Genomic DNA, 15,030 nt, shown 5'->3' on the forward strand with positions numbered 1-15,030 from the left:
CATAACTCATAATTTTACTTTGCTTGGCTAGTTCACTTCCTAAGAAATCTTTTTTTTAAGATGTGATTAATTTGTAAAAATCCCAGAGTTGTAACATTTTGTTACATAACAACCATCTTCCATGCAGAGCCTTCAAAGTAAAACCAAAAGTCTGAGCTGCAAACTTCTATCTTCTGCTAAAAATCTGAAACTGGAACAAAAACGATGAAACCATCAAGTCAGAAGTTGATCTCTGGCTGTTTATTATTTACATGAATTATAAAATATGAGCTCAATGCAGACGAGAGCTGAGATTAACGTTCAGTTCTGGGTAAACAAGCCTTAATGCACAGACAAAAACAGTTTGATCATTTAATTCAAGTATAGAATATACATTTGCATGCATATTTGATGCATGCTTTAGTAAACAGAAACATGTAAACAAATTCAAGTGTTAACTTTCAGTTCCCTCTTGTGAATAATTCTTCAGTTTTCTTCCATCAGTAACGTTTCTACGAACGCAGCTGGGCTGAGGGGGCGGGGCAACACCCTTCAGTCACTTCCTGTGCTGCAGGATCTGGTCCACCGATTGCAGATGAACCGGACGGCCATGTCGAAGAGGCTCTTCAGCAGCCGCGGAGCCTGGATGCAAACGCCCTTCACCAGGGTCAAGGTCAGGGCCAAGACGACCTGCTCGTGGGGCAAATCCTTCAGAGAAACCTCCCTGAGCAGCCGCTCCACCTCGTTCACAAGATGGTTCCCCAACTGATGGGCAGCAGACCAACAGAACCGGTCAGAACAGCAAATCAGTGACAAACAAGCAATTAATCATGATTAATCAATTAGTGAAATAATCCACAGCTGATTTGGTAATCGATTAATCGTTAACGGGAGACATACTGACTGGAAAAAAAAAATTGCTACAAGAACAACACACTGAGCAGATCTTAAGACAAAACTGTACAAAAATATAGACATTCTGCCTTTAAAGGGACAGTAATATGTGTTTTCCAGCCACATAGTGCCGTTTTGTTTATATTTTCTTATTTTAAAAAGGAATTATTTGGATCTTTTTATGCATTTCTAAAATTGTATAAAAAGTGTCCAATGAACAATCTGCAGAAGGTACCAGTTCTTAAATCTGATTAATAGTCAGGATAATTGATTAATCAATAACTAAAATAATCGTTAGGAACAGAATTCCCAGAGTTTTCATTTTAAACTGTTAGTTCTGATCAGTGCGGTGCAGAGCTCACTTCAGAAGGCGACTCGGAGACGTTGCTGGCCAGGTTCTGCGCCGCCCGCACCACCACCTGCAGCTCAAACTGGGCTGCGATTTCTCTCAGGTCCTGAGCAACGGCCTGGATGTTGATGACTTCCTGCTGGCCTCCTGCAGAAACAGATAAGAGTCAGGGCATCAGCGCCATCACTTCCCTCCACAAACTGCTGAACGGTCTGGACTCTAATGGAGCTCAAACACCCATCAGGGCTGACGGGACGGCCGTCTGCAACGCCGTTTTCCTGCAGGATCTCCACTAAACTCTCAGGTTTCCTGTGATTTTTGACACCATGTTGATAAAAGCAAAGCTGAGAGGCATTCAGAGCGTCTCCCAGACGCTGGATTTCACTAACATGGGGAATTTGGAGGCTAGTAGATGAAGTCAAACTGGTCATTGTGCTCCTCAAACTATCTGGAATTTTTATTTCCTTACTTGTTAACACTTGAGCAATCTGTTCAACTAATAAAATCATGGAGCAACTATGAGGCAAAAGAAGAAACAGTACAGCATATTTTTGGAAAATCTGGATATTTTTTCTCACAAATGCACTCCTCGGGTTTCTATAATTCAGAGTGATGTCATCGCCCAGGGCGGCCATCTTGTTTGCCAAGCGTGTTTATTAGGACTTTGAATGCAGGTCAACTCTACGACACAGTACATTTTTATTTATTTTTTAACTACCAGAATATAGTCATAACATTAGGATAATGAAGTAGTCATCTTATGAGAACTCCAACATGAAAAACAAAAAGCTAAAATGTGGAATGTTGACAATCTTATGAAGATAATACAGATAATCTATTTTGAAGAAAGAGCCACATGAACCAGGTTGGTCACATCAGATCGCTATAAATCCATTAAAGATTTTTTCTCAAGAAAAAACTTTTGTCTCATAATTTTAAGATGTTTTCTGGAAAAAAAGCATCTCTATCCAGCTAATATTATTACTTTATTCTCTAATAAAAAAAAATTAAAAAAACAACTTGTAGCTTTACTCTAATACTTCAAAGTCAGATCCTGGTAGATTTTTCTCTTTAAATGACCTCTGAAAAGTTTTCTGTCATTTGTAATTCCTTCCACATGCCCATTATGCTAACATAATTGTTAGTGGTCATAATGTTCTGCCTGATCAGTGGACGTTCTTATATCACATGAACAAAAGGTTTAGATGCAGAACTGAAGGGGAAGTCTAAAACTCCCAACACTATCAGTGTCTGATTTTACTTTCAGTTTCCTGGTTTGTTGTTGTTGCTGAAAATATCAGCTGTGATTCAGTGGAAAGATTTCAACCAGCCGCCATGGGCGGTTCTATACGGGGGCCAGTGCCCTTTTCTCATGAGATAATACTAAATAAATGTATTATGATGATATTAAGTGGCACAGAAACAGTAGCTAATTGCTCCTCTTTACTAATTTATTTTTCCCTTCACAGATTTATGTTAACTAAATAAAAACTGAGGTTCTGCAGTTTTAGTTTCAGCTTTGTTGAGATAAGATCAGTGATCTGCAGCTCCAGAGGAAACATTATCATCTGGAGCATAATATATTTTCTGGTGGAAATATTATCCTGTTATTTTATTTTTCTATGCCCCCCTCGCCATGAAAAAAGCAGCAGGCCCCAACCTGGCAACCCTGGTAAATCTGGTCAAGATCCGCCTCTGCTCTCCTGTCTATTGATCATACGCCTGAAAAGCAGCTCTGGCTGTGAACATTAAACTCATCCTCCAGTTTTTTGTCGCTATTGTGTGTAAAATTTGACGTCCAGACAGAGCTACTGACCCGGCCCAGGGAGCTCCACCAGCGGCAGGATATCCTCCAAATACCCGGTGATGTTTCCAGGCAGATGTCCATCCGTCTGTAGCTCCCCGTGTTCCTCAGCTTCTACATTGTTTCCATTACCGTTGATCTCCCGGGATGCAATCAGTTCGTTTCCTTTGGAGCAAAGCTCCTTGTTGTAATTCAGGTCTTTGGAGTCAGGTTGGAGAAAGAAGAAAACCACCAGAGCGGCGCTTTGCTGGTCAGCTAGAAACCCCAAGTCGCCCATTGATGACCGGTCAACATCCGCGCTTTTAATAACAGCGAAAACCAGTGAGTTTGAATTGAATGGATAAACCAACAAATTCTGAACACAAGTGAGATTAAATTGATGATAGGCGTTAAGGAAAATCCAGTTAAACCGTTAAAACTTTGATGTTGAATGAGGAAAAACAAGTAGCTTCATGCTAACTTTGATTAGCATCAAAAAGTTAACTTTAACCTAAGCTGCTAACTGCTAACAACAAAACACTAAGCTTCATAAGAGAAAAAAGACTCACGCGCGGCTCCCTGTTGTCTTGAAAACATTCAAGTTAAAAGTTAAGATAGTGACATTAACCGTGGAGCTGTTAACCAGTTAACTTGTTACCGCATCAGCCTCCAGTGTTGAACTGTGGGCGACTTCTTCAAGTCAACAATCTTTAAATGGTGCACGAGGACCAAGTATTACGGTAGTCAAGTTTCAGGCGTAAAAACATCTTTATCCGTTTTTCACCCATCCAATTAAGAAAAGTTTATATTTTTCCATTTTGACTTATTTTAATAAGAAAAAAAAATACAAGCAGCAATATGTCACCTCTAAAGACTTTGTTTTGATCTGGATACCGTAATGATTAGTATACTACGCTATAAAAAAACAAAACAACGCATGACCATCAAGGTTGAAGTTGGAGGGACGCATTCACTGGGCATAGGAATTCTTCCAACCAAAGAGGGAGGCTTGTTTATTTACTGTAGTTTTAATCGCCGGTTAGCTATTCAAATACTAGTGATTACCCAAGATAAACGAGGTTGTAGTTTGAGCTGGGGTGGTTTAAGCAAAATTGTAAAAATGGACTAATATGAAAACGTTGTAGGGAAATAAAAACCAAAAAGAAAATTAAGCCAGAAAAACAAAGACAAGAAAATGTCAAAATATATTTTTGCATGAGTTGTTACTATTTAAAATTAGGTCCGTTAGGAAGAGTTATAGAAATGACTGATGTCAGTGAACTGCCTAACTCGTGACTTTACAGCCGGACGGCTCATACTTCCTAAGTATTAGAACAACCTCTGATAAGAGAAAAATCCCTCCCCCTGGAAAGTCCCTTTAAAATAATAAAAAGCACAACTTGGCAACAAACAAAAAGTGAAATTAGAATAAAAATTCCATGAATTAGAAAGAAATTAAAATGTTTATTTACAATAATAAAAAAAAAAGTTTAAAAGTCAAAGACCAGCCAAGTATGTTGGATTAATGCAGTTACTGGAGGTGCAGGAAACAAATGAACCTCTGTGGAGTTTCAGCTCCACAAAAACAGGCAAGACTGAACACGTAGCCATTTCTGCTCACATTCCTGTGACATTGCTTCACTTTGTATTTAGAGCCACAACTTTTAATGGATACATTTCTCCAGATCATCACAAACGTCAGACTCCGCACCCTGGACAATCGAAGCTGACAGATCGAGCAGTTTTCCTGCCAACGAGTTTTCTCCCCGTTCTTGGCACAGAGCCCACCTTGCTGGGAGGTTTCAATGCAGCGGAGAGGTTCTGCTTCGGGGACAACGCCGCCTGCCGCGCCTCCTGGAGCTGCCTACATAAAAATAAATACAATTAATGAGAAGCATAAAATAAAAGCTCATTTCATCCTAAATTCATGCATAAAAATATATTCAGATTTATCTCTGGCGCCCCCTGGCTACAGTCTGTATCACTTCTACCTGACGCAAACTATGGAAGCCCATTTGCACCATGAGAGAAAAAAAAAAGTCAAACAGGAAGTCGTAATTATGAGTTTTGAAGCTATAATTTTAAGTTTTGTGTGGAACTTGCACAGTTTGTAATAACTGTTATGTATGTTTACAACTTAATTTTATAACCAACTTTAAAACTTGAAATTACATCTTATTCACGTAAATATGAAAAATTCTCGTAATTATAACTTGAAAACTAAATTATGACATTCATTAGCACCTGTTCAGTTTGAAATGACAACTTTTAATACAACTTATTTTCTTGTAATTATGAGACTTATGAGTTATTCTATAACTAACACTCAATTTATCCTCGTAATTATGACTTTAAAACAATACTTAACTAATGTAATATTGATATCAGTAATGTCAATATTACCATCATCAATAATAGACATTAAGTGTCAATGCCCAAATGGAACATTAAATTGTCAACTAATTGACAATTTAAAAATTATGATTTTTAAATTAACATTTTGACAGTTTTGATTTTTAAAGTATATGGATGATAAAATTATGGGTTTTATTCTCATAATTATGACTTTAAAAATGACAATTACTTCAATACTCAAAATTATGACAAAAAAATCTGTTATGATTTATTCTTGTAATTACTTTAAAGTTTGAGATTATGACTAAGACTTGTAGTTTTGACTTTAAAGCTTAGTACATCCATTTTCTTATATCTTTTTCTTTAGGATAGAAAGGCACCACAAACCTATGATATAAACAGAAACTTTCCATAAGTAGGAGAGAAATAAAAATACATCCAAACTATTTGGACTATTTCTGAGTTATTATAATAAATCATCTGACAGTTTTAATTGTGTCTGTTGTGTTTGTAGTCTGAATGGTTTAAAGGGCTTTCAGTGCCGTTCCATTCCAGCCTTAACAGACATAAACATGCAATAAACACAATTTATTTTCAATCAGTTTTTTGCACCAAACAGTTAATAATAATAAACAAGTTTTCACTGAGGCTCTGTAAGAGCCTTATGAATGAAATAAGTAATTATTGATATGACAGGAGCAGCGGCTTTGACACCTGGGTGGTGGGCATGGCGATGTGGGCGTGGCCTCACCAGGTATGAATGTGAAGGTTACTGACCTGCTGGCTTTGTGTTTATGAGGAAACGGTGAGTGAGGCGGTCAGTCCTTGCAAAGTTTGGAGCATGATAATCAAAATGGAATAAATCGATAATTGGGACAGAACAAAGAAAAGGTTTGGAGTTGATTTATACACGGACAGATGAGATTCCCCGAGTTAACCCAGTGCGGCCCTCTACCATCATTAGTTTGTCGTGTTTTATGATAATAAAACGTGTTTATTATTATTAAGTCTTTGGTGCAAAAAACTGGTTGAAAATCGATTTATTCACTGCATGTTTATGTCTGTTAAGGTTGAGATGGAACTGAACATAAAAACGGCCTTTAAACCATTCAGTCAACCAGCAACACAGAGACACAATCAAACTGTCAGATGATTTATTACCCCGCGATAATAACTCAGAAATAGTCTAAATTAGGATGTATTTTTATTTCTTTCCTACTTAGGGAAAGTTTATGTTTATATCACAGGTTTGTAGTGCCTTTCTATCCTAAAGAAAAAGATATAAAACTTCAGATATTTCACAAAGAGATATTAACATTTATGGAAAACCTTCACATAACCTTATATTAAAGCAGAAAGTACGGCGCCCACTGTAAGAAAGGCTTACAGTATTCAATTATGCCGCATGAACTGATCAGTACAGCATTGCGAGGTAACGCAAAAGAACATTTTTCCCCATGTCCCCTGGAGGGATCCGTAGAACCACATTTCTCCTCTGTAGTAATGCCAAATCTAACCAGAAGGTGGCAGCCACCCTGCCTCCTTACTTCTCCAGCATGGCGGTCCTGAACTTCTCCACGTTGAGTTCCCGCTGCAGCTGCGCGTTCAGCCGCTCGGTCTGCTTCTCCCTCAGCGCTGGGTGCCTGCAGAGCTCTCTGGCAGAAGGACGATTCACCGGGTCCGGGTCCAGCAGCGACTGAGGGGACGAGATAAAGAGACGGACCGGGGCATTTCAACAGGTGGAGGCTCCAAATTCAGCCAGAGCTGAAATTGTTAATCTGATTTATCGTGATGAATCGATTATTCAAATAATATTAAACTTATTTAATCAATTAATTGTTAACTGGAGCACACAGTCTAAAAAAAATTAGATTTTGCTAAAAAGCTCGACCGGATGAGGACAACTGACTGTCGCGTTGTCACTCAAATGAACAGAGAGAGAGATTTCTAAATTAACATTTAAAATAAAATGAATTCCTTAAAACTTTAAATAATACAATATAAAAACCTGGAAAACTGAGAATCTTAAAACATGTTTGGCTTGAGAAAATATGCATAAAATGGCAGGTTTTGATATGGACAGTTGCCCAGGGCAGCATCACAGAAAGGAGGGAAACCCAAGAACTAGAAAATAAAATGCATCTCATCTGTCAGTTGGTTCTTGAATAAGTTTGCTTTACTTGTATGAATGTGCAGAGGAGTAACTTTCCCTTAATTGCTGTTGAGTCTTGGGAGATTACATTACCTGCTCTCTGCTGTAAAACAATAAGATCAATCAATAGAATAATAGATTACTAATACCTGAAGTAAGCCTCTGAAAGCGGGAGAAAGCTGCTGCGGCAGCAGGGGCAGCTGCCCCTCTCGGAGCAGGTGCCACTCCTCTCCATTAGGGGGCAGCGGAGCGGCGCCGGCCGCCAGCAGCACCGTCAGACCCAAAGCAAACATGTCCGCCTTCGGCAGGTGGGCGTAGTTCTGAGGACAAAACAAAACAGGAGCTTAATGGGAGAAAGCACTTCTGGTTTATTGGCTCCACCGCAGCCAGGTTCCCATTACAAATGTTCACAAAACTGGTGGTATTCTGCAAAAAAACAAATATTTTGCAATTGTAGTGTTTTTATTAAATAAGATGGCCGATTAAAATCATACATGAATAAGTTTATTCAGATAAGTCGTTTACAAAAAAAAAAACGGATGCGCCATCGTCTTCCTTCTACTACTTCCTGTCGTCTGTCATTTCAGCTAGTAGCAGCATCCTGTTGATCACATGACTATGGTGATCTGAAAAATGTTTTTCCATTGCAGTTTTGCAAAATAAACCATTTTCTATTCGGCTGACAAAAGATTAAAAGATTTTTATGGTCATACTATTTCGCAATTTTTGCTTTTGGTACGAGAAACCACAAGCTTGAGTTTTTGTTTTTTTATAGATTTGTTTCTATAAAGCAAATTTATTTTATAATTCAAATTCATGCAGCTAGTGAAGCACCAAGAAGTTCTTCACCTCGTGCAGAACCTCTTTGGCCAGAAAGCGGCTGTCCCCCTCCTCGACCCAAGGCCGGCTCACTGAGGTCACATGACCCAGGTCACCTGCAGGAAACGAGGACGAAACAGAAAACAAAATCATTAAATCAGAGCTTCCAGTCAAAAAATAAGTCAGTCCTCGCCTTAATGTCAAAGATATGGGGCAAAAACATGGATGATATTTTTATATAGATTGAAAACTCCGTAGTAGTCAAGAGTTTGTTTTTTTTAAATTGGCCCACTTAAAGCGCCACATTAAATACCAATTTTATAGAGGACTCTGGCTGAAGAGTACTCCTCATCTTCCTCCTCACTGTCTCTCCCTGTAGCGGCGCTGGCCTGCTGGCAGATGAATATATTACCTAGAGGAGAGAGCAACAGCTTTAGGGAACAGGAAGGCTGTATGTAAAGAGAGAGCTGCAGGTTTGGGGAACAGGAAGGCTGCAGATCCCAGTATGAAGACAGAAGCAGACGGAACGAACTTGGTTTGATGTCCAGGTGAACCAGACTGTAGCTGTGGATGAACTTCAGACCCATCGCCACCTGCAGCAGCAGATCCTTTAGCTCCGCCTCTGTCAGCAGCTCACCCTGCGCTGACTTCTTCATGACGGCGTCACTCAGACTTCCACCTTAAATAAGAAAAATCAATTAAATGTTGATTACAGTAACTCCAATGAAAGCAAATCTTGTTTTCTGTAGATTCTCCCCACACAAAGTGGTTTATGTCTGTTTATTTTGAGGATTCAGGCAATAAAAACCCAAAATTCTGTTTCTATATCACATCAGAACAATAACAGGATTAGCAGTACAGACCGAACTGAACTTTATCTGGGCTTCTTTTGCATAAAGCCCTAGAATTAAATTTATTCAAAACACTGATTCTGTTTTTCACAATAATGCACAACTGAGAGACTATTGTATATGTTCTTCAAAAATGAAAAACATGGTGTGATGCTAACACCAACCCGCAGGTGGCAGTATTTCCTGTGCTACTACACTGCTGCCTCAGCCTGACTTGATGTCCAGTTAGTTTGTGATCAATGTGGCGAGTGACAAATCGAGCTATTGAAGTTCTTTAAAAAATAAAAATGTTTTTATAAAATCTGTCTCCTTGTTGTTTTTTAAGGGTTAGGTGTTTAATTAGGAAAAATAATATTGTAAAATTCCTTGCAAATATTTCTAAAGTAGCGCCACATAAATCTGACTGAGAGAAAAAAAAAGTCTGTTTTTTTGTCTCTAAAAGCATCACCGAGTTTGGAAACTTTAGATAATCTGATCTCCTTCGCTCTAACAAGGACTGACGGAGACGATGGATGGATGGATGGATGGATGGATGGATGGATGGATGGATGGATGGATGGATGGATGGATGGATGGATGTCAAACTGTAGTTATCTAAGGAACTGAATGTTGTCACTAACAAGACATTTATCACCCCCAGCTCCACATCTCCGACCTCTGACCTCCATGTTTAATCATTCCTGTATTTCCTTCAGGCTCTCACCGTCACAGTATTCGTTCTGGATCAGCATGTGGTCGTCTTCTGCCCAGGCTGAATAATATCGGACAACATGAGGGTGGTGGCCCAGCACGGCGTGAGCGTACACTTCCTTCAACGCCAGCTGCCTGGGAGGAAAACCAAACGTGTAACGCACCGAACTGACCCGACCCGACCCGGCGGCGAGCCAAACTCACTCGTTGGCGGAGCCGGCCAGGGGTCGCCTGGAGCGCTTCACGGCGTACAGGCAGCCGTCCAGCCGGTTCACGCATTTATAGACAACGCCAAACTCGCCGACGCCAACGCGCTCCAGCTGCAGGAACTCGCTCTCGTAGCGCGACAGCATGAAGGCCTGGACCGCTCGGCGCTGGTGGGACCAGAAAGAGCAAACACTTCTAAAAGCAGCAGAGTATGGAGGGAAAATGGGGCCGTAAAGTTTGTTCCAAGTACAAAAAAAATACAAACTGAAAAATTTGTTTGAAACTGAAAAAAAAACAGATTTGAATCTAAAAATAAAATTTAAATCTCAAAATGAAATTTGAAAAGTGAAAAAAGCTTTGAAACTGGAAAAAAACCATTTTGAAACTGAAAATAAAATTTTGTTCTTATTTTATATTGTAATACTTTTTTACAATTTCAAATATTTGAGACTGAAAAAAGGAAACTGCTTTTCAGATTCAAGTTTTTTTTCTTAAATTTTTTTCCCCCATTTTCAAATTAATTTAAGTTTCAAACCCCCCCCCCCCCCCAGTTTCAATTTTTTTTTTTTTCGAACAAACTTTATGGTCCCAATTTAGCTCCATACGGAGCATCATGCAGAGGAAGTCCTGGATTCTCTTAGATCTCACCAAATATGGTGCTACTTCCTCCCTAAAACAACAACAAAAAACAAAAGGTGTCTGACAGCATTCAGTTTTCATTTCCCTCAGACTCATCAGAGGAATCCCGGAAACAGAACTGGCAGAGAGTCATTTTGGACAAAACGAGGCGCCAGCTGACGATGACGATGACAGAGCCGGTGATGAAGGCACAGCGGAGGAATCTGATAGGCTGGATTATTTTCAGCCGTGGGCATCGATAAAAATAGTCGTACCTTTGGTGGGAGGAAGGCTTCATCATCCTCTTCAGATGACGCCAGGCTGTGCTTCAACCTGAAAGATTTTTAACAGAAACCCCCAACATAACCAAATGAAAATTAAAAAAGAGAGATATCACATTTGCTCCATTTTATCGGTCCCTCATCAATCCAGATAAATCCAGAATATAATTCCAATTCTCCTTGTCACACATAAAAGCCATAAATAATCAGCTCCATCATCCATCACAGATCTGAATGTTCCAGATATTCTTAACTGAATACTCATTTTCATTAAATGATAATAAAATATGAAAATAACTGCAAAGATTAAAAGAAAAACATGTATCCCATCCCACGTTATAAACAATTCAAGTTTTGTTGTGACACGACTTTGTTCTGTGTTTTGTCTTAAATGTATTCATTTTAAAGTGCATCTCTTCTTTGCTTATTTTTTTAATTCTTCATTCTCTTGACAAACTGGTTATTATTTTGTATATCAATACCCGTTTGTTAGTCTAGAAAAGTTGTTTTATATGTACTAACTGGTGAGTTAATAAAGAAAACTCAGGAGAATCATTTCCAATTCTTCATGGTTATGGTTACTTTATTTTTTTTCAGAATGTGAAGCTTGAAAACTTTTCCAGCTTTGATGGTAAAAATCTTTAATGAAGAAAAAAAATAAGAATTTTGTCCCACATCAAGATCATGAATGTTTTAAAAGCGTTAAAACATTAAACTGTTAAAAAAATAAATAGCTATCACTTAATAATATTTGACATCTTCTCACACTGATCAGTCCCTCCAGGATTTCATGATTGCTTTTGTGATTTTTTTTGCAGTAAAAATTTACTTTGTGGTAAATTAGAAATATATGTGAGAAAGTTTGTGATATTTGACTTTTTGTTAAATATCGCATGTTTTAAACTATGCGATAGGTTTTTGTTACTTAATGTATAACTTGACATCAGCTAAGGCTACAGAGAACTAAAAGTAAGAAATACTGCCACCTACAGGTGGAGGTTAGCATCATTTAAACCCAAAGTTTTTGACAATTTTTTGAAGAAAATTTGAAATGAATAATTATGCATTAGTGCAAAAACATGTGTGGATCTACTGAGCCACGATCGCCAAAAACTGGACAGACTCATTGATGTAATTTGTCAGTAAAGAGATAAAAATGGTTTTGATTTGATTGATAAAATATTTAAGAACACAACTGTTATCTTGAAGGTTATATTTATATGAGGCCATTTCCTTACTTTCTTCTCCTTCTGCTCTCCAATTTGCATTAGTGGCTCCACAAGAAAGTTTTGGACATTTTAAATGACTCTTCACACCCTGGCCATGGTCTCTTCCAGCTGCTGCCATCAGGCAAGAGATACAGAGCAATAAAAACCAGGACAAATCGCCTAAAAAACACTTTTTACCCGATGGCAATCATGGCACTAAATTCAAAGGCATAAGAACTTCTGCTCTTGACACCACTTTGTTAAAAATGTAAATTCTGTTGCGACACCTCCAGGCGCTGCAACCATCTTCTGATGTCTATTTATTTCTTTATCTTTTATATTATGTATATACACATAACCTGCATCTTAACTCGAGTCGAGCAAATCTCAATCTCGTTGTAATCTTGATGACAATGGCAAATAAATCTTATCTTATTGTTTTCTGATATTTCAGCTGTTAAGGTAAGAAAAGGTCATTTTATTTATAAAGAACATTTTCAGTAACAAGGCCGTTCAAAGAATTTTTCTCTCCATAGCAGCTACACCTGCAGCTACACCTGGTCTGGTGTTCTGATTGGCTGGGATTCCTTCCAGTAGGAGCGAATCAGCTGAGATAATGCTGCCAACAACGAAACATTGTTACACTTTTACTTCTCATGAACATAGAAAGTTCTCCTGGTTTGTTTGTGTCTCTGCTCCATCGTCTCAAACCTCCAGTCGGTCGTGGCAGATGGCTGCTGGTACTGATCCAGGCTCTGGTTCTGCTGGAAGTTTTTGTTATACTTGACTTTTTCCTCTCTACTGTCGCCACATGCATGCGCATTATAAGTAATCAGTTATTCCTGCTGGTTTGACTCATTCGAAATAACATTTATGCCATTATTGCACATCGGTTTATATTTTTTATATAATTATTGTGTTGTCTTTTAGAACACATAGAAAAAGAAAATAATTGCACATCCCTTGAATTATCTGGGGTTTCTGATAATTGCACAGTATGTTATGTATAATCTTGTTTTTAATGTTTTTATGAGCTTTTACCTCGATGCTGCTGTTGCACCTGAATTTTCCCAGCTGTGGAAATATGTCTGCACTTTAAAATGTCTAAAAGATGAGAGATGTCCTGGTAAAACACCTGTTGCTGTAATCGTGGGCCTCCTCTTCGTCGCTCCTCCACAGCACCTCGCTCTTTCTGCGGACCATTTCCGGAGTGAAGGGATTCACGTTGACTGAAGGAGCCTGGACCAGGCAGGCGGCAGCGGAGGCGAAACGAAGACTCCTCTGGCGGTGACGGACCTTAATGTTGGAGAACGGCTGGGAGCATTTGGAGAGCAAACTCTGCAAGAAGAGTGAAATAAAATGATTCAGGTTCATCAGAAGGAGCCATGGAGGAGGGAATTCACCTAATCAATCAATCAAGTTTACTTGTGTAGCACATTTCAGCAACAAGGCAGATCAACGTGCTTTAAATCAGAAAAACATCACAGTCACCAACGAAACTGGTAAACATTACATCAAAATCATCAAGACATCAAACATGTTGGTCAATGTTTCATTTATTATGGTTCAAATTCAAATCCATTCAGTGATTTATAAACTACCAACAATGTTTTAATGTCTCTGAGCTCCAGGGAGCCAGTGAAGGACTGTAGAACTGGGTGATGTGCTCCATCTTCCTGGTTTTGGTGAGAACAGCAGCAGCAGCGATCTGGATCAGTGAGGACACTGTTGCACTAATCAATGCGACTAAAGAGGATTCATGGATGAGTTTCTCTAGACCAGTGGTGCCCAAAGTGGGTTCTGGAGGGCCAGCATCCTGCAGGTTGTAGTCTCTCACTAACTACTAACTGGTGGTAGAAATAACCTTTCCAGCATGTCAATGTTCAATGTTCAAAGGTTCTTACCTTGGGAGTGTTGGGCGTTTCGCAGAGTCTCAGTTTCCTCCAGGAGGCGTAAGGTATGGGGCTGGCGCTCTGCAGGGGGGACGAGGAGGAGTTGCTCCTGCTGCCGTGGTGCTGCACCCGGGGCGCCCTGCCGGCCAGGCCGGGGCTGCACACCGGGAGGCCAACGCAGTCATCTGAAGTGTTGTCGCTGCTGTTTCCCTCCTCGCCGCAGCTGGAGAAGTCCAGCTGCTGGCTGATCTCACCAAACAGAGCCGCCGTGCCTGAAGAATGAGGCTTTGGGAAGGTTTCCTTCATGTTCCTCAACTCTGACCTGAAAATCAAACACGCAGGCTTAAATATAGGCCTTCTCCTATTCCCCAGCCAAGTGATGCTCAATATCGTTGATTAATACAAACGTTTCGGTTTTATTCATATAAAATGTGACTTTCTTGAGAAATAAGAATAAAAACCCCATATTTATGTAAAAGCCCCCCTAGAAAAAGTAATGTTTACTTACAAACAACACGCCCTGCGCTCCACCACAAACACGCTCACATTTAGCGCCAGGTATGTAAAATACTTCCTGTTTAAATCAATTAGCGCACCGGGTGAACGCAGCGAGCGATCTGATTGGCTGATCGTTTTACCGTTTTTTTCTTTTTCTTTTTATTTATTGAAGATTTAAAAAAAACAATATGACAAGGCATACATAGAAACACAGAATACAATTTGACACGAGAAACTGAGCAAAAGAGAAAAATAAATCAATTTAAGAAAAGAATAGACTTTGAGAATATTACATAAAAACAAAGCATGATAAAAAATAAAACAGAAAATATTACCAATATTTTGAGTCTTAGATTTAGTTCTTAACATACTGATATAAAGATGATTTCACATAATCAATAGAATGAATCTTTATTGGCATTAGAGCAGTAAACCTTTATTATTTTGAACATTT

General features: G+C 39.1%; 2 protein-coding genes and 2 long non-coding RNA genes across 4 annotated transcripts in view; 2 read left to right on the forward strand and 2 right to left on the reverse strand.

The window, feature by feature from the left end:
* The window catches only part of LOC116730601 (uncharacterized), a 176,709-nt gene that overhangs the window by 20,333 nt on the left and 141,346 nt on the right, over positions 1-15,030 (forward strand). The window lies entirely within an intron of this gene.
* bida (BH3 interacting domain death agonist) lies at positions 219-3,733 on the reverse strand. The gene is made up of 3 exons (XM_032579924.1): positions 3,039-3,733; positions 1,236-1,369; positions 219-744 (listed from the first exon to the last, which is right to left on the reverse strand). The coding sequence occupies exons 1-3, from the start codon at positions 3,301-3,303 to the stop codon at positions 532-534; spliced, it is 612 nt and encodes a 203-aa protein (XP_032435815.1). The 5' UTR covers positions 3,304-3,733; the 3' UTR covers positions 219-531.
* Positions 3,229-4,957, forward strand: LOC116730597 (uncharacterized). Its single transcript, XR_004341356.1, has 2 exons — positions 3,229-3,347; positions 4,691-4,957. It is a non-coding gene; the product is annotated as an uncharacterized LOC116730597 (long non-coding RNA).
* Positions 4,450-14,726, reverse strand: wee2 (WEE2 oocyte meiosis inhibiting kinase). The gene is made up of 12 exons (XM_032579854.1): positions 14,587-14,726; positions 14,091-14,400; positions 13,322-13,524; positions 10,973-11,030; positions 10,077-10,246; positions 9,886-10,007; positions 8,864-9,010; positions 8,645-8,743; positions 8,362-8,447; positions 7,662-7,832; positions 6,908-7,056; positions 4,450-4,869 (listed from the first exon to the last, which is right to left on the reverse strand). Exons 2-12 carry the CDS (start codon positions 14,382-14,384, stop codon positions 4,704-4,706), a joined length of 1,665 nt encoding a protein of 554 aa, XP_032435745.1. The 5' UTR covers positions 14,385-14,400; positions 14,587-14,726; the 3' UTR covers positions 4,450-4,703.

This window comes from Xiphophorus hellerii, chromosome 2 (genome assembly GCF_003331165.1).
Source record: "Xiphophorus hellerii strain 12219 chromosome 2, Xiphophorus_hellerii-4.1, whole genome shotgun sequence".
NCBI classification, from domain to species: domain Eukaryota; kingdom Metazoa; phylum Chordata; class Actinopteri; order Cyprinodontiformes; family Poeciliidae; genus Xiphophorus; species Xiphophorus hellerii.

What these genes read in the sequence shown, in the direction of transcription:
- bida (XM_032579924.1), bottom strand. Translation starts at nt 3,303, where the DNA reads ATGGGCGACTTGGGGTTTCTAGCTGACCAGCAAAGCGCCGCTCTGGTG. An exon ending in GGTGGAGCTCCCTGGGCCGG is followed by an intron (nt 1,370 to 3,038) that starts GTCAGTAGCTCT and finishes CTGTTTCTGCAG; the next exon opens with GAGGCCAGCAGGAAGTCATC. An exon ending in TCTCCGAGTCGCCTTCTGAA is followed by an intron (nt 745 to 1,235) that starts GTGAGCTCTGCA and finishes GCTGCCCATCAG; the next exon opens with TTGGGGAACCATCTTGTGAA.
- wee2 (XM_032579854.1), bottom strand. Translation starts at nt 14,384, where the DNA reads ATGAAGGAAACCTTCCCAAAGCCTCATTCTTCAGGCACGGCGGCTCTG. An exon ending in CAGAGTCCTCTATAAAATTG is followed by an intron (nt 8,448 to 8,644) that starts GTATTTAATGTG and finishes CGTTTCCTGCAG; the next exon opens with GTGACCTGGGTCATGTGACC. An exon ending in CCAAAGAGGTTCTGCACGAG is followed by an intron (nt 7,833 to 8,361) that starts GTGAAGAACTTC and finishes TTTTGTCCTCAG; the next exon opens with AACTACGCCCACCTGCCGAA.